Raw genomic sequence first — 22,124 nt, 5'->3', positions numbered from 1 at the left:
TTGAAGCTCCTTATGACAATAATTCTCAGCGTTGAATATTTAAAAAACATTGACAAGGGACGCACAACATCCCCTCTCTTCATCATGTTTGCTGCCTCATAGGATTCAAAACGCTATTTTGTATCCTTAGACAGAACCAGGATAGCCTGACCATTTTTTATATCATTCCTGCATGTCAGACGTTTTGGAACAATTGAACATTCAGCTGAACTTTCACTCCCACTGGAAGTTCCCAGTGCCTTTGTCTTCCGCATACATTTGGATTGTAGCGGCTCAGTTTTATTTCCCAATAATGAAACTGGCTACTTTGAGCAGACACAATGTTTCATATGGCCTACCATCTAGCATGGCAAATGTCAAATGAGTTCACAGCGCAGTAAAAGTCTGACTCAAAGATTGACAGGTCCATCATAGATTTGGTATAGGCAATAACCAATTTGCTTTGGACAAACTGTGGGTGGTGGTAGGTGAGTAGGCTTACTGCACACCAATCTGTTACATACAAATTACAATTTACTGAATTACATCTGTCTAGTTAGTAGACATACAATGTGCATGGTTGCTACATCACATTATGCCAGGCTCTTAGAATCAAATAATATTGGTCTCTTGACGACCAAATCAGAATTGACACAAGTCGCTTTTCAGATTTAAGGGGAAAGTGTACCACCTCTACCAAGATATCTAAACCTTATGGTACATGTGGTAGAGTGATGATCACCCATAATTGCAATTTGCAAGGTCAAGCCCCACTCAAGTTACTCCACCTCAACTGCAACACTGGTGGTAGCGGTGGGATAATCCCCCCAGTCTGTAAGGCTTGCTTTTGCATGGGGAATTTATTGAGAGAAAGGGAATAGCCTTGGGTTCATGTCCCAGGTCAGAAGTATAGTGTCAGTGACAAAACTCATGCGCTATACCTCAACCAAGACATATTGACCTTTTTGGCACAGATAGGGCAATCCCCACTCTGGAATACTACACAATCATAAGCACATTTCACAACATAGCAAGGAAACAATAAGACTGTTTAATTATAGAAGACCAACCACACTGGCCTTCTGGTGTTAAAGTTAGTGGAGTGTCAACACACAGAACATTGTTTAGAAGACACATCAGACACAATACTTAACTCTTCCCCTAACACAAATGCATGTGCTATAGGGCTATGGGTACAACTTCATGAGGTCGGGAGAAGGTAAATACCAGCTGTTGATTCCTTTCCTCTCTCCCATGAGATAAGGAAGTATCCCTGCCAACATTTCACAGAACGGCCCACGCACCATAACTTGCAGGAATTCCACACAGGGAGTGAGAGGAAAAGGTATCTCATATTTCAGCTCCCCATTGGGGTGCATGATAGTTTTACGCAACAGCTAACAAGGCACTATTGCGTGCCAGACTTCTCTAGTCTATGGTCAATTGTTGTGAAAGAAGAGCCAGTATGAGTAAATTGCACACAGATTCATAAGAATGTAGACAGCAAAAAATGGACACCCACCCAGTCAACTTTGAAACAGATAATATATTGTTTGCAAACGTTAAACCTGGTTGTCTGAATTCAATACGTTATTCAGTCAATCAAAAACAGTGAAAGCTTTTTAGAACATTAGAATAAAAATAATGTATGTAATTGGCACTAACAGGAAATGTTTTCCATAGAGGAAATGTAGCTGTTTTTGTTATTATGTTGTTATTATGTTGCATTATGTTACATGGTGCATAGTGGCTAAATAACAGATCAAGTTTGATTATTTCTCTGAGGACCAGCTTAATTTGAATTACTCTGCACTGTCATTGGAGCATTCAGAGGAAGAATCTCAAGATCTTGGGTTTGAAGACCTGCATCTTGCTGCTGTCCATATTCTTGACCATTTCCTGGGACGCAAGAATCCCCTGGTGAGCCTCATCGAACAGCTCCTTCCCGATCTCCGCCTGAACCCTGTCTCGCCAGGCACTTAGCTTAAGTCTCCCCTCAAACACATCCAAGCCGGAACCGACAGGCTGTGGGATACCAAAACGCAGAAATACACTCAGAAGGCCCACAATATAACAATATATTACAACAAAATTGATTGTTGTTAGGTTTGTGATGATTCATACTTGTTTCATATATCGATAATTGTTCTAGTTAACACTTGTGGAAACAAGCAGCTCCAAACCAAAGACCTAAGACACAGATTTAGTCATTGATTTGGACATTTCACTGCAGGTAGCTAAGGGGTTTTAAGAGTGTTTTTCCAAGAACCGAAAGGTCACTGGTTCGAATCCCCGAGACGACTAGGTGAAAAATCTGTCAATGTTCTCCTGAGCAAGGCACTAAACCCTAATTTCGCCTGTAAGTTGCTCTGGATAAGAGTGTCTGGTAAATGACAAAGAATGTCAATGTAAAACGTACTTGGTCTAATCTACTACAGTGAAGCAAGAAGAGACAAGATCTGCAAAAAATTCACCTGCATGATCTCAACAATGGCCACCAGGTCGGCCAAGGAGATCTGCTCTCCTGCGATAAAGGGCTTGTCCCCAATGAACTTTTCTTCAATGAGTTTCAGAGAGCCTTCTAGGTCCTCCAGGGCTCCATCCATCTTGTCTTTGGGGACCTCCACACCCATGATCTTTGGAATCAAGAGCTACAACACAGGCAGCCTTTTTATAATATAAAACACAAACGTGTTGATTTCCCGAAACTTGATATTATGCCATGAAAAACGAGAAGGCATGAGATCAACCTCATCTCTCAAAATCTAACATAACAGGTATTTGGACACAGAGGTACAAAACAGCTCTGCAGCAAATTCTTATAACAATGCTTGTAGTGGGATTTGTTTTCCATCAGTGAAACTCAAAGGGCCACAGTCTCATGCTTTGGCAATGTGTACGCTGTAGTCTATTTCTTCACAAACTACTGCCCGCGCACACACATCTAACATGGAACACTGGAAACATTTACCGGTTAATAATACCATTATTATTACCTAAATCTTCTTGGTGTGTGACTTTATTTGACCACAGGAAAAAAGGATGTTAATATGCTACTGAGTAAACATTGCTATCTAGGTTGGACTGAACAAAGTCCAAAGAACAATTTGAAAACAATTCTAAATCAAATCATGTAGTAGCATCACTTACCCTGAGCCAAAACATCTTTGAGCCATGCATACGTATGCCCATGTGCTGCCAGGACAGGTATTCATTGACACGGGCACGCTTTTGCAGATCGGCTGGATACCAGTGGTCTGAGGTCTGGTACTTTTCTGCCAGATACTTCAGGATGGCAATGCTGCAGAGATGATTGGCCCGTTTAGTCATTGAAACTCTTTACCTCACCACTGTATTAGAATCATTACTAAAATCAGAATGAGGATATGTTTAGCTACTCCAGGGATCACAAAGGATTTGTTAAGTAGTCTTATTACATTGCCTCATGAGATAAGGTAGAGATGGTTGATCTCAACTCAATGTTGTCATTCCAACCTTTCAGCCAAGCAGAAGTCTCCATCTCGGATTGCAGGAGCTTTCCTGATCATGTTGATCTTCCCAAACTCTTCTCCATACTGCTCTCCTGAAATGTAGTGAATGACAGAGATACATGACAGACTTACTTCTGTAATAAGCCACCTACACTGAGTGTACTGTACAAACCATTAGGAACACCTTCCTAATATTAAGTGTCACCCCCTTTTGCCCTCAAATCAGCCTCAATTTGTAGGGGCATGGACTCTACAAGGTGTCGAAAGCATTCCAACGGGATGCTGGCCCATGCTGACTCCAATGCTTCCCACAGTTGTGTCCAGTTGGCTGGATGTCCTTTGGGGGTTGGACCATTCTTAATACACACGGGAAACTGTTGAGCATGAAAAACCTAGCAGCGTTGCAGTTCTTGACACAAACCGCTGCACCTGCCACTTACTATCATACCCTGTTCAAAGGCACTTCAATATTTTGTCTTGGCCATTCACCCGCTGAATGGTACACATACACAATCCATGTCTCAGTTGTCTCAAGGCTTAAAAATCCTTCTTTAACCTGTCTCCTCCCCTTAAACCAGTCAAATCAAATTGTATTTCTCACATGCGCCAAATACCGTTACAAGCCCTTAACCAACAACAAAGTTAAGAAAATATTGACTAAATAATCTAAAGTAAAAAATAAAAAGTTACAATAAAATAACAATAACGAGGCTATATACAGGGGGTACCAGCTTTGCACACTGTTGGCATCCTCTCAACCAGCTTATTTCATGAATGAATTTCAATGAACAGGTGTGCATTGTTAAAAGTTAATTTGTGGAATTTCTTTCCTTCTTAATGCGATTGAGCCAATCAGTTGTGTTGTGACAAGGTAGGGGTGGTATACAGAAGATAGCCCTATTTGGGAAAAGACAAAGTCCATATTATGGAAAGAACAGCTCAAATAAGCAAAGAGAAACAACAGTCCATCATTACTTTACATTTCTTCAAGTGCAATCGCAAAAACATCAAGCGCTATGATGAAACTGGCTCTCATGAGGAACACCACAGGAAAGGAAGACTCAGTTACCTCTGCTGCAGAGGATACGTTCATTAGAGTTACCAGCCTCAGAAATTGCAGCCCAAATAAATGATTCATAGAGTTCAAGTAACAGACATATCTCAACATTAACTATTTAGAGGAGACTGTGTAAATAAGGCATTCATGGTCGAATTCCTGCAAAGAAACCATTACTAAATGACACTAATAATAATAAGAGACTTGCTGGGGCAAGAAACATGAACAATGGACAATAGACTGGTGGAAATCTGACCTTTAGTCTGATGAGTCCAAATTTGCGATTTTTGGTTCTAACAGCTATATCTTTGTGAGACGCAGAGTAGATGAACGGATGATCTCTGCATGTGTGATTCCCATGGTGAAGCATGGAGGAGCAGGTGTGATGGTCCTTTGCTGGTGACACTGTCAGTGATTTATTTCGAATTCAAGGCACATTTAACCAGCATGGCTACAACAGCATTCTGCAGCGATACGCCATCCCATCTGGTTTGTGCTTAGTGGGACTATCATTTGTTTTTCAACAGGACAATGACCTAAAACACCTCCTGGCTGTGTAAGGGCCATTTGACCAAGAAGGAGAGTGATGGAGTGCTGCATCAGATGACCTGACCTCCACAATCACCCGACTTCAACCCAATTGAGATGGTTTGGGATGAGTTGGACCTCAGAGTGAAGGGAAAGCAGCCAACAAGTGCTCAGCATATGTGGGAACTCCTTCAAGACTGTTGGAAAAGCATTCCAGGTGAAGCTGGTTGAGAGAATGCCAATAGTGTGCAAAGCTGTCATCAAGGCAAAGGGTGGCTACTTTGAAGAATCTCAAATATATTTTGATTTGTTTAACACTTTTTTGGTTACTACATGATCCCATATGTGTTATTTAACAGTTTTGATGTCATCACTATTATTCTACAAAGTAGACAATAATACAAATAAAGAAAAACCCTTGAATGAGTAGGTGTGTCCAAACTTTTGACTGGTATTGTATAGGTAGGAGTAAAGTGACTATGCATAGATAATAAACAGCGAGTAGCAGCAGTGCAAAAACAAAAGGGGATAGGAGGTCAATGTAAATAGTGCGGGTAGCCATTTGATTAATTGTTCAGCGGTCTTATGGCTTGGGAGTACAAGCTGTATCGCGGAGTTGAGAAACCCAGGACAGGGTTAGGGTAGACTAGACCTACAACAGACTAGGCTACTTGCGTGCAAGGAAGAATAGATGCCTACCTGACTTAAACTTCCAACTTCAGAAAAACACCTTTTCAGGCTACTTCTGTAAATGACTTTTTACTGAACTTTAGATAACCTTCTATTAACAGTGAAAATCTTCGAATGAAGTTGGCTACTCTAAAAGCACAGTCTCTAAAATAAAAACAATAACCTACCTTCCAAAAGTGAAACCTTCATAAAATCAAAAGAAATGTTGTTTTTCTTGGCAAAGATATACACAGAGCGACATGGCTGTGAGAAAAGGTCTAAATACATTTCTAAAGCCATCTTTAATACAAAGCAAAAAAAAAGATAGTCTTCACGGTCACGTTTTCTAAACCCCGACTGACTTCTAGAATTTATGGAACCGTTCTACTTCTATTCAGGAACTATATACCACACCCCTGGAGCGTGAGGCGGATCCCCGATCCTTCTCACTGGAACTCTGGTGCAAGCCCACTTTCCAGAACGCATAGAAAATGATAATGTAACTGACACTAGCGGTTCTGGGAGGGGGGGGGGGGGCAGTGCCCCTGTGACAACAATGTTGGACCCCTTGTGGCCCCCCTAAATGTGGAGTATGAAATCATTTTTACATAACACATTTTTGCTATCGTTCTTTTTTTACATCCGTTATTAGACAGTGGCAACGATGATGATTATGAACATGGTCTTTTGCCTGCTAATGCCTGCAATGCAGTGAAGAAAACGATATGACAACAATAATGTCTAATGTAACTGGCCCCTCTAACAGTACAACTTGCCCCAGCTTGCACCCCCCCCCCCCCCCCCCCCCCCCCAGTTAAAATGGTCTAGAACCACCACTGGTGACTGAGTGGTTAAAAATGCACACATGTAACACGAAACAAGATTTTCATCAATTGAAATGATTGCGTAACTGTAATGTTGCATGGACTTCCGTATAACTTAACTAGGCTACATGCAGACAGTTAGCTCATGATCTATGTAACATTGATAAAATCAAACTTTATTTCTATAGAACATTTCTTACAACAAATGCATTTCAAGGTGATGTGTAATTTATTGTGACCTACTATGAAAAACGTTACAAGAATTAAACTAAAATACAATTGTTCGGTTACCCTTTTAGTTGGGGTTGCCCTAAAATACAGTGTGGCTGCTTGTTGGCTACATCTGCTGGCCAACTAGGGGAGCAACAGCCTGACTTCTCTACAGCTCTGCAGCCTCTTCTCCGCACAACATCAGGCTATGTATGGTTGATTTCGCAAATACGGGCACTTTTGGATATTGAATGTTGTTGAAAATGCTATTTAAGCTATATAAAGATTTTTATCGGTTTCCACAAATACCCGAGGGGAAATGTCATTACCTCCAAGTCATAAAATATGCTATTTTAGTTGAAAAGGAAATAACAGAAATTGTGTCTAAGGTATTTTATATAACATTTCACATTATTTTTTAAGTCATGTTTTTATTTTTTATTTTTTTTTACTATTTTGAAGTTTTCCTAATTATATGTATTTGTCCTGTCTAAATGTCCATATATGCCTTGGTGATACTCAGAAACATTTCAATATGTTAAATTATTTTAGGAATTATCTTAATAACAAGCATATAAAAGGTTCACATATGGGAAAAATGCTGTGTATTTAACCCTCTGTTTCCCCTCATGTCCTTGTCGGAGATTGTTTGTGGTTATTGTGTTCGTGTATTTGTATAGGTGTGCGGCGAGTATGTGTACCCATGTTTATTTTTATGTACGTTGGTTTTTTGGAGTTTGTTTAATAATAATTAAACTACTCCAGTTACACCACGTTGGGTTCTCCTGCGCCTGACTTCCCTGCCACCTACACACACACACGAGTATGACAGGGCTTCAATGCATTAGGCAGAAATACATGTACAGGGTTGGAAACACTGGTTGACATTAAACAAATTATTATTCACTGGCTGCAGTCTACTGAGTCAGACTCATGAGCGACTGGAACAAGCTGCAGCAAACACACTGTGGATGCACAGAATCATCTAGAATATCATTGTATGCTGTAGCGTGGAATAAATTAACATTTGATCTTAAAAATCTAACCCTGAGACAGAAAAAATCCCGTATTTGGAAAATCACCCATATATAAAGCTGCAGAAATTCTCAGTAGGTTGGGTAGCTATGAAATTATGATAAGACAAACAACTTTAAAGTTGTTTGTCTTATGTGACCCTGTTTGAATGAGAACCTGTCTTTAGGATGACCAAAGTAAAAAGTAAAGATACCTTTAATAGAAAATTCACCCAGTAAAATACTACTTGAGTAAAAGTCAAAGTATCTGGTTTTAAATATACTTAAGTATCAAAAATAAAAGTATAAATCATTTCAAATTCCCTACATTAAATCAACCAGATGGCACCATTTTCTTGCTTTTTTATTTACAGATAGCCAGGGGCACACTCCAACCTTCAGACATAATTTATAAACAAAGCATTTGTGTTTAGTGAGTCCGCCAGATCAGATCAGAGGCAGTAGTGATGACCAGGGATGTTCTCTTGATAAGTGTGTGAATTTGACAATTTTCCTGTCCTGCTAAGCATTCAAAATGTAACAAGTACTTTTGGGTGTCAGGGAAGATGTATGGAATAAAAGGCACATCATTTTCTTTAGGAATGTAAAAATATAAATAGTAAAGTAAAGTACAGATACCCCGAAAAACTACTTAAGAACTTAAAATTTTTTTTTTTACTTAAGTACTTTACACCACTGAGGATGACACTAAGGGCCCATAATTATTTTTTCTCAGTCTTAAAATGTGCCAATTAAAATTGTTGACGTTGTTGCACATGATGAAATGCTACACGTTAGCTGTTTTCATTACATAACCTGGCACATTATGCCCTGTTAACCTGAGCAGGTGACAGTGATTATTTCCTGTAACAAATTCTGCATCAGCCTATCAAATATCTTAAACTTTAAAACCACCAATGAATGGCATTTCTTAAAATATGTAAACTTGGCCACCAGAAGGATATTTCAAACCTCAAAATTCAAGGTTTACTTTTGTTCCGCTTGGTCTGTCTCAAGTGTAGAGTGCCAATATTGCATGATGCACCCTTGACTACGCTACTAACTACTAACTTTAGACAAAATTCAAAAGGGCAAGTTTTTGCATATATGATAAAATCCCACGTTTTTGCTCATCCGTTTCTCACACATTCATGTACTTTTACCGAACAAAAGATAAAGGTCTATACAACATTTCAGTTTATTATACTTCATACAAAAAAAATTGTTGAAGAGGCTTTTGGACTTGTCAAATAGCTGTCATGTACCATCTTCATCATTGCTTCTGGGTGGCACAATATCAGGGATGTAGGTCGGGGTGCCTTGTAAGGATCCGACAGCGAGTGGGTAATCTGCCTCTACCATCAGTCCTATTAGCCAACGTGCAATCATTGGATAACAAAAAATAGACGAGCTACAAACTCGAATATCCTACCAACGGGACGTTAAAAACTGTAATATCTTATGTTTCACCGAGTCGTGGCTGAACAACGACATGGATAAAATACAGCTGGCGTGGTTTACGCTTCAGCAGCAAGATAGAACAGCTGCCTCCAGTAAGGCAAGGGGTGGCGGTCTGTGTCTAATATTAAGGAAGTCTTGAGGTTGTGCTCATCTGAGGTAGAGTATCTCATGATAAGCTGTAGACCACACTATTTACCAAGAGAGTTTTATCTATATTTTTCGTAGCTGTTTAGTTACTACCACAAACCGATGCTGACACTAAGTCCGCACTCAATGAGCTGTATAAGGCCATAAGCAAACAGGAAAATGCTCATCCAGAGGTGCTCCTAGTGGCCTGGGACTTTAATGCAGTCAAACATAAATCAGTTTTACCTAATTTCTACCAGCATGTTAAAAGTGCAACCAGAGTGGGGAAAAAAACTCTAGACCCCCTTTACTACACACACAGAGACACATACAAAGCTCTCCCTCACCCTCCATTTGGCAAATCTGACCATAACTCTATCCTCCTGATTCCTGCTTACAAGCAAAAACCAAAGCAGGAAGCACAAGTGACTCGGTCAATAAAGATGTGGTCAAATGACGCAGATGCTAAGCTACAGGACTGTTTTGCCAGCAGAGACTGGAATGTGTTCTGGGATTCTTCCAATGACATTGAGGAGTACATCACATCAGTCACTGGCTTCAGCAATAAGTGCATCGACAACGTTATCCCCACAGTGACCGTACGTACATAACCCAACCAGAAGCCATGGATTACAGACAACATCAGTTCTGAGCTAAAGGGTAGAGCTGCCGCTTTCAAGGAGTGGGACTCTAATCCGGACGCTTATAAGAAATCAGACGAACCATCAAACAGGCAAAGCATCAATACAGGACAAAGATTGAATCGTACTACACCGGCTCAGACGCTCGTCGGATTTGGCAGGGCTTGCAAACTATTACAGACTACAAAGGGAAGCACAGCCGCGAGCTGCCCAGTGTCTGCCCGAGCCTACCAGGCGAGCTAAATTGTAAGCAACACTGAAGCATGCATGAGCATCAGATGTTCCGGACAACTGTGTGATCACGCACTCCGTAGCCGATGTGAGTAAGGCCGTGGGGCCAGACAGATTACCAGGAAGTGTACAGATGATGCAATCTTCATTGCACTCCATACTGCCCTTTCCCACCTGGACAAAATGAAAACCTATGTGAGAATGCTATTCATTGACTACAGCTCACCATTCAACCCCATAGTGCCCTCACAGCTCATCACTAAGTTAAGGACCCAGGAACTAAACACTTCCCTCTGCAACTGGATCCTGGACTTCCTTCCGTGCTTCTACACCTGCATTACTTGCTGTTCGGGGTTTTAGGCTGGGTTTCTGAGCACTTTGAGTTATCAGCTGATGTAAGAAGGGCTATATAAATAAATTTGATGATTCCTGACGGGCCGCCCCCATGTGGTAAGGGTAGGTAACAACATCTGCCACGCTGATCCTGAACACTGGGGCCCCTCAGCGGTGCGTGCTCAGTCCCCTTCTGTACTCCCTATTCACACATGACTGCATGGCCAGGCACGACTCCAATATCATCATTAAGTTTTCCGATGACACATCAGTGGTAGGCCTGATCACCGACAATGATGAGATGGCCAGGTCTCTAACCTCCTCCCTATAGGCTGTGTAATGCCAGGATAACACCCTATCCCTCAACGTGATCAAGACAAAGGAGATGATTGTGGACTACAGGAAAAGGAGGACCGAGCACTCCCCCATTCTCATCAACGAGGCTGCAGCAGAGCAGGTTGAGAGCATCAAGTTCCTTGGTGTCCATATTACCAACAAACTATGATGGTCCAAACACACCAAGACAGTCGTGAAGCCTATTCCCCCTCAGGAGACTTAAAAGATTTGTTTCTCAGTTACACCAGCTCTGTCAGGAGGAATGGACCAAAATTCGTCCAACCTATTGTGGGAAGCTTGTGGAAGGCTACCCAAAACGTTTGACCCAAGTTAAACAATTTAAAGGCAATGCTACCAAATACTAATTGAGTGGATGTAAACTTCTGACCCACTGGGAATGTGATGAAAAAAATACAAGCTTAAATATATCTCTCTCTACTATTATTCTGACATTTCACATTCTTAAAATAAAGTGGTGATCCTAACTGACCTAAGACAGGGATTTTTACTGGGATTTAATGTCAGGAATTGTGAAAAACTGAGTTTAAATGTATTTGGCTAAGGTGTATGTACACTTCCAACTTCAACTGTATATCAGGGTTTCAGCTAGGAAAACTTGGCGACGGACAAATGACTGGGAAGATTTGTAATTTAACAGCATTTGAGACATTTACCAGTCATCCCTTTACCGAAAAAACAGGCTCCTGGCAAACAGTTGTGGCAAACGTTTGGCCTATTTGTCGCAAATTTGCAACAAGCTCATATTTTCACATGTAAATTTGCTTTTTGGCAAACTGTTGCGGTAAATTTGCAGCAACTTGTGAACTTCTGGCAAATTTGTGACGAACATTGTTTGCTGTAAACTCAGTATACGCAAATTAGATCAGGTTTTTGGTTAATGTGTGGTAACATTGAAATGTATCTAAATAAACCAAAACACATACTACTTTAAATGAACTTACTTCTCAAAGATAAAACGAAACATACTAAATGTAGTTAATATACTAAACATGTATTCAATGTCTTAACAGATCAAAATAAATTCTATACAACTTGAAATCATCAGCATGGTAATGATGAAAAGAGCAAAGACTGGATATTTCCCCCCAAAATATGCATTTAATCTTTTTATGTAGCTACAACATTTACATGAGATAAATGTGAACACTATGGGGACGTTGACCGTGGGATGTTTAAAGGGGCAACTACAGAATGTTTTACATGAGCCAAGTGATAACTGAGCAAAAGATTTCAACCAATTTAAGTTTAAAATATATTTTAAATTGCCGTAAATCGCACAAAAACTGAATCAAACCCAGTTCAGAACGACTGCCTTTTTGAGTGAAAGTATTTTGTCCAAAGCTTGTTGAATGCATGTACTGAAATCAGAAAACACAATTAGGATACACAAAAACAAAATTAGGATACTGATAACAATTACTGAAAACACTTTATTTTGCATCTTAAAAAGGTAGAAATTGAGATATGCCTAATACGTCAATTCATATTATTTTTCCCAGATTGGGTAATTTTGACAACCCAGCACTGGGTCAATATTGGACAAACTCAGCATTTGGTTATTTTGTGCTTCTAACCCAACCCCTTCGGTTGAGCGCTTGACCCAGCTGCTGGGTAAATTAGACTAAATTGCTGGGTTAAAAAACCTAATGTTTTGGGTTGTGATATAAACCCAGCAAATTGAGATTGGGGGAATGACCCAGCATCTGGGTAATTTATGTGTTCCTTGGGTTCTTTTCATTGTAATCCTAATTTCAATGTTGTTTCTATATTTTTGCATTCTATACCACCCCACCAACTCCCTTTCCTACACTCAAATAAGATACAATGTTGAATGTCAATTAATTCATTGTTATTGCCTGCATTTCAGAACATACATCATCACAGCGCCTCAGAATTGTCCACAATGTACAATAATATACTGTATAACATTTTTAAATAGCAAATTGAAACATGGCCATTTTGTGTAAGTATGTGTTATTTCTTAAGATAGGATTGATTAATGTATTTATATTATTATTTCATGAACCAAACAGTCCAAACATCAGACTAAATCCTCAACTCAACTTGATGTGCACACTCAGATTGAAATCTGAAAAAAACAAAGCATGCCTGCGAGAGAGAGTCTGTTTTAAGTGGTATTAACGCAGATCTGTCTCAGACAGTGCCAGAGCTAATCAATAGATTTTCACATTCACTGACACACTTCAGCCATCTCTCTTAGGTGACAGCACACACACACACCATGCTGTTTTTCCATACAATAATGGTCTACATTTTGGTCAAGTCAACACATTGTTACACAGAGTAGTGTCAAATATTACGTTTGAAGGTCACTAACTAAGGACATGGACTAATGACTGTCATTACGTCATTATTATTTCATTCATAAGTCCCTTTCACAATCCCCAAAATGTAACATTTATATTTAAAATAAATTGTTGTGATATAATGAAAGCGTACCAGAACGTGTTACACCCCTGAAAGGGTGAAAAATATAAATAAAACACATTTAGCTTCGGGTTTAAGTCAATTGTAATGAGTCTTTTCATGTAAAATTATAAACCGTTTACATTAGGTACAAAATAGTGCTTCAGATCACAAAAAACATTCACATTAACCTAAAGTGATCCATTGCTCCCATTCACCCGGGCGCACAGCTTCTCTCCTGCACGCTCTGACTTTGAGCAGCCTTCTAGCAAGCTAGCTAACAAAACGACTAATGGCTCATTTCCAGTTGGTCTCAACATAAAAATAACACATTTATATTGTTTTAAACATGTTTCTGCTGACTAAATAATACAGAGTAACATCTGTAACATTCTGACATTCTAGTCGATTCAGGCGCAGCTGGGAACTTTATGGATCGCGGACTCACCCTCAAGCTGGGGATTCCGCTGGTGCCGATAGATCCCCCCTTCCTCGTGCACTCCTTAGATAGCCGGCCATTAGGGTCAGGGTTGGTCAGGGAGGCCACGGTTCCACTGGACATGGTAACGCAGGGGAATCATAAGGAGCGGATTAGTCTCTTCCTTTTCGATTCACCTGCGTTTCATGTGGTGCTGGGGGTGCCCTGGCCAGTCACAATCCCAGTATTTCGTGGAAACAGGGGGTTCTCCAGGGGTGGTCAGAGGAGTGTTCAGGTAGGTGTATGGGAGTTTTCATCGGTGCCACGTCAGTGGAAAGTCCAGACCAGGGTTCCACTGTGTGCATTCCCCTTGAGTATGCCGATTTGGCTCTCGCCTTCTGTAAGAAGAGGGCGACTAAATTACCACCCCATCGACAGGGGGATTGTGCGATAAACCTCCAGGTAAATGCTACGCTTCCCAGAAGTCACGTGTACCCATTGTCTCAGGAGGAGACGTTGGCTATGGAGACATATGTCACGGAATTTCTGGGACAGGGATACATTCGGCCCTCCATTTCACCCGTCTCCTCGAGTTTCTTTTTCATGAAGAAAAAGGAGGGAGGTCTGCGTCCGTGCATTGATTATAGAGGTCTCAATTCCATTACAGTGGGGTTTAGTTACCCGCTACGGCGGTGGAATAATTTCACGGAGCAAGGTTTTTCACGAAACTGGACCTCAGGAGCGAGTATAATCTGGTGCGTATTCGGGAGGGAGACGAGTGGAAAACCGCGTTTAGTACCACATCGGGCCACTATGAGTACCTCGTCATGCTGTATGGGCTGAAGAATGCTCCAGCCATCTTTAAATCCTTTGTGGACAAGATTCTCAGGGACCTGCACGGGCAGGGCGTGATTGTGTATATCGACGATATCCTGATCTGATCGCCGCGCATGTGTCTCTGGTGCGCAGAGTGCTTGGTAGACTGCTGGAGCATGACCTATACGTCAAGGCTGAGAAGTGTGAGTTCTCCAAACGAGCCGTCTCATTCCTGGGTTATCGCATTTCCACCTCGGGGGTGGTGATGGAGTGTGACCGCGTTAAGGCCGTGCGTAATTGGCCAACTCCAACCGCGGTGAAGGAGGTGCACCCACTCCGCACCCACTACGCCCAGACCGTTACAGGAACTCCTTCAAGACAGTTGGAAAATCATTCCTCATTAAGCTGGTTAAGAAAATGCCAAGAGTGTGCAAAGCTGTCATCAAGGCAAAGGGTGGCTACTTTGAAGATTATAAAATATAAAATATATTTTGATTTGTTTAACACTTTTTTGGTTACTACATGATTCCATATGTGTTATTTCATAGTTTTGATGTCTTCACTATTATTCTACAATGTAGAAAATAGTAAAAAAAAAGAAAAAAAAAGTCCACCAGCGAAGGGAAAAGGTGATTGGAGAGAGCATAGATGCAAGAAGGAATTATACAATGAGAAAAGTGATCATGCTGTTTGTATGTGGCTGCTTTAAAAGTGAACTGTTCTTGCGGGTGATCAGGTGTGTTCTCATTCCGCCAAATTCTGTTGAAAAACTTTTCTTAAATAGAAGCAAACGGAATGAAACAGGGATAAACATACCTGGTCAGCTAGTATTCAAGAGTGTGCAAGGCAGTATTGAATGTGTCACTGTCACCTTGATAACTCAAATTCTCTCTCGACCTGTGCACCTACACTACCGTTCAAAAGTTTGTGGTCACTTAGAAATGTCCTTGTTTTTGAAAGAAAAGCAATTTTTTTGTCCATTGAAATAACATAAATTTGATCAGAAACACAGTGTAGACATTGTTAATGTTGTAAATGACTATTGAAGCTGGAAACAGCAGATTTTTTAATGGAATATCTACATAGATGTACAGAGGCCCATTATCAGCAACATTCACTCCTGTGTTCCAATGGCACTTTGTGTTAGCTAATCCAAGTTTATCATTTTAAAAGGTTAATTGATCATTAGAAAACCCTTTTGCAATTATGTTAGCACAGCTGAAAACGGTTGTTCTGATTAAAGAAGCAATACAACTGGCCTTTGGACAAGTTGAGTATCTGGAGCATCAGCATTTGTGGGTTTGATTACAGGCTCAAAATGGCCAGAAACAAAGACTTTCTTCTGAAACTCGTCAGTCTATTCTTGTTCTGAGAAATGAAGGCTAGTCCATGCGAGAAATTGCCAAGAAACTGAAGATCTCGTACAACGCTGTGTACTACTCCCTTCACAGAACACACACAAACTGGCCCTAATCAGAATAGAAAGAGGAGTGGGAGGCCACGGTGCACAACTGAGCAAGAGGACAAGTACATTAGTGTCTAGTTTGAGAAACAGATGCCTCACAAGTCCTCAACTGGCAGCTTCATTAAATAGTACCCACAAAACACCGGTCTCAACGTCAACAGTGAACAGGCGACTCCGGGATGCTGGCCTTCTAGGCAGAGTTCCTCTGTCCAGTGTCTGTGATCTTTTTCCCATCTTAATCTTTTATTTTTATTGGCCAGTCTGAGATATGGCTTTTTCTTTGCAACTCTGCCTAGAAGGCCAGCATGCCGTTTCCAGCTACAATAGTAATTTACAACATTAACAATGTCTACACTGTATTTCTGATCAATTTGACATTATTTTAATAGACAAAAAATGTTCCCTTCTTTCAAAAACAAGGACATTTCTAAGTGACCCCAAACTTTTGAACGGTAGTGTACGTCGTAACTTTAATTTGTAGGCTAGGTTGTAGCAACCTTGTGATGTGTATAAGGAACATTTTAGTATCATGTAGTAGCCTAAACCTATCGATGCTATATTGATCTGGGTGAATGGAATATGAATGACAGCCATCCAATATGCTGTAATAGAAATAAGGCCATGCTCATTAAAAATGAATCGCCCTCCCTCATCTTAAATGGCACCGACCGCCACTGATGTCACATCATTCATTGTGCAATCTCTCATTCATTGTGGGACATCCATTCCTTTATGGCTACAGTATGTGTCTCTCTCTGTAACAGTCATCAGCATTTCCCTGGATGTGCACAAAACAACTTGCTGCTACACTTTTTAAATTATGTCTCATGTTTTAATGCAACGGTTTAGAAATAAAGATACATGGGGACAACCACTGTGCGCACTCTCATATTTACGCACAGCTCCCCAATAGGGCATCCCCTCAAACTTGGGCTCTGATCTGACGTTTGCCAACGACTTGAAGTTTACTGTATATATCAGTACAAGACCTGTTCAAACTGCAGCAAAATGTGAGCATTCCTCAACTACTATGGTTTGCCATATAAGGTTGTGGAAGTCAACACTATCATGCGCACGGAGATCAAGGGGGAAGAAAGTGTGGTAAGCTTTACAAACTTTAAGCAAAATGCTATTAAAAAATATTTTTAGAAAATAACATTTTTTCAATTTAGTTTAATAAAACCCTCTTCCTTTACTTGCCTGTTTATCAGCAACTGAACAACTCCTCTGTCATCATCAGTGCAAAGACATGCATGGCTGACTAGTAGGCTAAATATATGTAATTTCATCAGACGAGGGTACAAAACATTAACACCTACCTAATATTAGTATGAAAAAGGACCAAAATGTATTCAGTCACTACTGTAAATTGCTCTGGATAAGAGTGTCTGCTAAATTACAAAAATGTAAATGTTAATAAATTAGCAAACATTTCTAAAAACCAGTTTTTGCTTTGTCATTATGGGGAATTGTGTGTAGATTGTTGAGGGAAAAAAACAATTTAATACATTTTTTAATAAGGCTGTAACGTAACAGAATGTGGAAAAAGTCAAGGGGTCTGAATACTTTCCGAAGGCACTGCATGTGAGCCCTGAAGCACTGAGTGGTGCAGTGCAGAGCCATTTATTGGATGCATTTGACAGCTCCCAGAAGCGCAAGAAGTATGAAAGCCATGACTTCTGTGGAGGCCGCATTGCAGTCATCAGCTTGACCATGCAGCGCCTTTTACCCAGAAAGACTCACAGCTGTAATTGCTGCCAAAGGTGATTCTAACATGTATTTGACTCAGGGGGTTGAACACTTATCTAACCAAGATAGTGTTTCATTTTCCATAATTATTTATTTTATTGAATTTCTTTTCACTTTGCTTGGACATTTGTATTTTGTGTAGATCATTGACAAAAAAACATTACAATTAAATCTATTTTAATCCCACTTTGAAACAACAAAATGTGGAAAAAGTCAAGGGGTGTGAATACTTTCTGAAGGCACTGAATATAATATAGCCCTAATTTCACTATTTTTCTGAATACATTGCTCTTATGAAGACTTAGAAGAGTGATGTCAAGTAAGGGTTACCTACATTTTCCTCAGATGCCCCACATTTACAACTGAATCGTCTCCTTTTTATTAACTTACTGTACAGTATGTGATATGTTCATTAAGTGCTAAAGAGCTGATGCTGCAGCCTGAAAGACCTATACAAATCAACCAAGACCCATCCTCCCTTTGGTGCTATGTAACTCTACCCATTTATTGAATATTAGAGAATCAAACATCAGCAAAATTCTTATGAAGTGAGGTTCTAACAACAATAATATGTTTTCCATTCCTACAGGCCTTGCCCAATTCAGCCTCCCATTTGGAAATAACCTCCCACCATAATTGTAAAATAACAATATAAATATGGTTGAATGAGGCATACAGTGCATTCGGAAAGTATTCAGACCCCAATACTTTTTTCCCCCAAAAAATCTTTACAGCATTATTTTAAAATGGATTCAATTGTTCTTTTCCACCTCATCAAACTACACACAATACCTTATATAGACAGGAGTGTGCCTTTCCAAACCGCATCCAATCAATTGAATTTACCACAGGTGGACTCAATCAAGTTGTAGAAACATCTCAAGGATGATCATTGGAAACAGGATGCACCTGAGCTCAATTTTGAGTCTCATAGCAAAGGGCCTGAATACTTATGTAAATAAGGTATTATATTTTTTTATGTTAAATACATTTGCAACAATTTCTAAAAAGCTGTTTTTGCTTTGTCATTATGGGGTAGTGTGTGTAGATTGATGAGGGGAAAAAAATATTTGAGCAATTTTAGAATAAGGCTGTAATGTAACAAAATGTGGAAAAAGTCAAGGGGTCTGAATACTTTCCGAATGCACCATACAAACATACAAAATCACATGAAAAAGTATTAAGACAATGTACATGGAAAAGCAAAGATGAATTAATTCTATATCTAATGGACCAGAGGGGATTTCTGTTCAAGAAGCGAAGGAAAAATCCATGTTTGAATGTGTTGGGACTTCATGTGAAATATCAAAAATAATAATACAACTAATGATCAATCTATGAACAGTAAGTGTAGTGTGGAACATATTCCTTCTAATGATAGGCTATTTATCTCTACTGACATCAAGGTCTGTAGGGGGAAATTAGTAATTAGTTCTGAACAAAGACCCATGGATGTCATCCATTTTAAGATGGAGCAACTGAAACATGGCCGCAAGTGGAACTTCCAGCAAGACATCAAAATCCACTAAGAAATTGTTAATTGGCCTCAAAATCAACATTTTGGAATAGCTATCTCCGTCTCTGGACTTGAAACCCATTGAAAACCTGTGGTTTGCATTGAAGAGGGCAGTCCATCAGCGCAGACAAAGGATATCAAGGATCTGGAAGGATTCTGTATTTAGGATGGGGATAAGATCCCTCCCATTGTGTTCTCCAACTCATAAAACATTTTAGAAAAAGTCTCTGTACCGTTATCCTCGCAAGGTATTGAAAACAGGGGTGTCAATCTTGACCCCTACCTTTGAGAAAAAAAATATTACTTGTTAAACAATATCTATTTCTTTGAGTAATTGTACTGGTATAAAATATAATTTCCCTTTTTTTTGCATAAAATATAGCTCAGTATTTTTATTATTTATTTTACAGTCATTTATGCTCATCTTTATCTAGGGTGTCAAAAATTTCTGACCCCACTGAATATTACAATACAGCATAAATTCTTGAATTAATGTTGCGTAAAAATCTGAGGTCAGCATTTTATGAACTAATCTTCACATTTGATGTTAGCTTTTGGAGACCAAGTATACCACCTTACCAAATCATGTGCAAATGTTAGGCTAAAGATTCCTTACATGGCAACTAAATGTTCAGAAATAAGATACAGGCTTTCCTAAATGTGTCAAATCTAAATATATGACACTAAGACTTTATGGTTGAGGGCATTGTATCCATATACACAAAAGACACAAAGCTAAAATCATCCACCTTCAGATTTTCCTTAACATTTAAGAACATGGGCATTTTTTGGTTGAGATTCCAAAACCCCTAACAGTATAGTCCTTCCTGATTTGTTTCTCATCATTCAGCTCGTTTGTGGGTTATATATGTAAGGAATGGGGAACAAAGCCTAGATTTACAGATTAAATCATAGGAATGTTTATAATCATATAGCAAAAAAACTGACATAAACAATGATGGGACAGATGGCAACTCCAAATACGTACAACGAAAAACAAAAAGTCCTTCCCCATGCCACAGGATCTAGGAAGACTTCTACTGGGGTCCTTGTCACGGCTACACACCTCCACGGTCACGCTCTCGATCAGTGTGGGATAGAGATACATCCACAGACATGGCAACTTCACTGCTCAATAACAACTGTCCACAGAGCAGTGCTGTTTGGGATAAAACTAATCAACCGTCCACACCTCATGGCGTCATCCATTTGAAATTTCTGCATCAGAAATTGCTGTGGACTGAGGATTCTGAGAAGGAGCATGATGGGCGTTGACGGCGCTGTGTTGGAAATTAAGCTTATACAACGGAGACCCAATATAACAGACTAAGGTGGGAAAAATACCATAACAACCTCCATTTTTGTTTCCTATTTTTCAGAGGCAAACATCTCCCTGGTGTTTTGATCCTTATTATAACACACATACGTCCTTCCACACACACACACACTCTTATTACACACACTCATTACACACACAAACACACTCTAGCACACTCACACCCAAACGAGGACAAGCACGCCCACCAAAAAGCAAAACAAATCAATAAATGAACACAAATACATTATACAAATTATGCTTATCATGTGTGTGCAACACACACACGCGCGCGCACACACACACAGACACACCAACTCCGTGCACCACATCTCAACTTCCTAATAGTGTCGCATAACAAGGTTCTGTCCAGAAAGCCTGGCTGAGAGGCAAAGAACAGTTGCTCTGCTCTACAGTAAATTGATGCACACAATTGACACTTGTGGTGAGAAGATAGTGAAGGGTTCCTATGAAGTTTTGCCTTTTTGTTCGTCTAGCGGTACTGCTCTCCTGACGTCGTCCTCTGTTGGCCATTGTCTACCTCGTCGTTTCCATGGGATCTTCTTTGAAGTTCTCACACTGCTCCATCACCTTCCTGAAACAGAGAGAGGGAGGCTTCAGCATTTTAATTTCATTCACCAGGGTTGGGCTCCATTCCATTCAAATTCAAGTCAATACATACATGGCAGTCCTCAATTTATGAACAAAATTTCAACTCATTGCTTGAAATGAAAGTAAATGCAATGTGATAGACCCCAAACTGATCAACAATCCCTCCATAAATATCGCATTGGTTATAAAATTTGGATGGGTTAATAGGTGAGTTCATACTGTGCCATGTCCTTGGTCTCTTCATGTGATGTCTGGAGCTCCAGCACCTTCTCCAGGAGAACAATCCCTCCTTCTTTTATCAGCAGAGGGCAGTACTTACTCGCTGAGGGAAGAGAGGAAGAAAATAAGTGAGAAAAACATTTCTCGAAAGCAAACATATTTCCCTGATGAGTGACAAAGTGTGGGCACTGGGCTGTATTCTCTTCAAATAAATACTCCAAAAGTCAATCCACATTTATTTTATTATTAATATAACAATATAAAGAAATAACTGACCCCAGGCCAGAGGTCTCTCAAATTGATACAGTGAGGCAAAGATGGATCCCACCACTGACACCAATAAGCAAGTTTACCCAGCAACTTGCTTACTGGTGTCAGAAGTGGGATCAGTCTTTGTATCAATACTCACGGTAGACCGACACCAGGTTGAAGAGTGCCCACGTGGCCCAGTGCTGACTGACTGGGGCGATGCTCTGGGGCAGCAGGCGCAAGATGGGTTCAAAGGATCTGAACAGAAAAAAGGGAGGGAGAAAGCCAGGTAGGTGTTAATTCAGAAACATTATTCAGAAAAGTGAAATCCACTCGCACATCTTGTAGTTGGAATCAGGGTGATATTTGTAACCTTAACAGCGGTGGCTTGCCTATACAGGCATTTTATTGAGATTGT

The 22,124-nt window shown here is 40.1% G+C and overlaps 2 protein-coding genes across 4 annotated transcripts in view; both read right to left on the bottom strand.

Moving 5' to 3' along the window:
• Window positions 1-1,505: 1,505 nt before the first annotated feature.
• On the bottom strand, window positions 1,506-6,172 carry LOC115203764 (glutathione S-transferase theta-3). Its single transcript, XM_029768739.1, has 5 exons — window positions 5,913-6,172; window positions 3,475-3,562; window positions 3,130-3,280; window positions 2,454-2,630; window positions 1,506-2,004 (listed from the first exon to the last, which is right to left on the bottom strand). The coding sequence occupies exons 1-5, from the start codon at window positions 6,022-6,024 to the stop codon at window positions 1,807-1,809; spliced, it is 726 nt and encodes a 241-aa protein (XP_029624599.1). The 5' UTR covers window positions 6,025-6,172; the 3' UTR covers window positions 1,506-1,806.
• A 13,789-nt stretch (window positions 6,173-19,961) lies between these two features.
• The window catches only part of LOC115203763 (protein zer-1 homolog), a 59,372-nt gene continuing 57,209 nt past the window's right edge, over window positions 19,962-22,124 (bottom strand). For all 3 annotated transcript variants that reach the window (XM_029768737.1, XM_029768736.1, XM_029768738.1), the window contains 3 exons: window positions 21,867-21,964; window positions 21,458-21,560; window positions 19,962-21,221 (listed from right to left, as the gene is read on the bottom strand). In XM_029768737.1, the coding sequence (XP_029624597.1) occupies window positions 21,164-21,221; window positions 21,458-21,560; window positions 21,867-21,964 (259 nt within the window). In that variant the 3' untranslated portion in view covers window positions 19,962-21,163. The remainder of the gene's footprint in view (window positions 21,222-21,457; window positions 21,561-21,866; window positions 21,965-22,124) is intronic.

This window comes from Salmo trutta, chromosome 12 (genome assembly GCF_901001165.1).
Source record: "Salmo trutta chromosome 12, fSalTru1.1, whole genome shotgun sequence".
In the NCBI taxonomy this organism is placed as follows: Eukaryota; Metazoa; Chordata; class Actinopteri; order Salmoniformes; family Salmonidae; genus Salmo; species Salmo trutta.
This window is presented reverse-complemented; position numbering and strand designations above follow the sequence as displayed.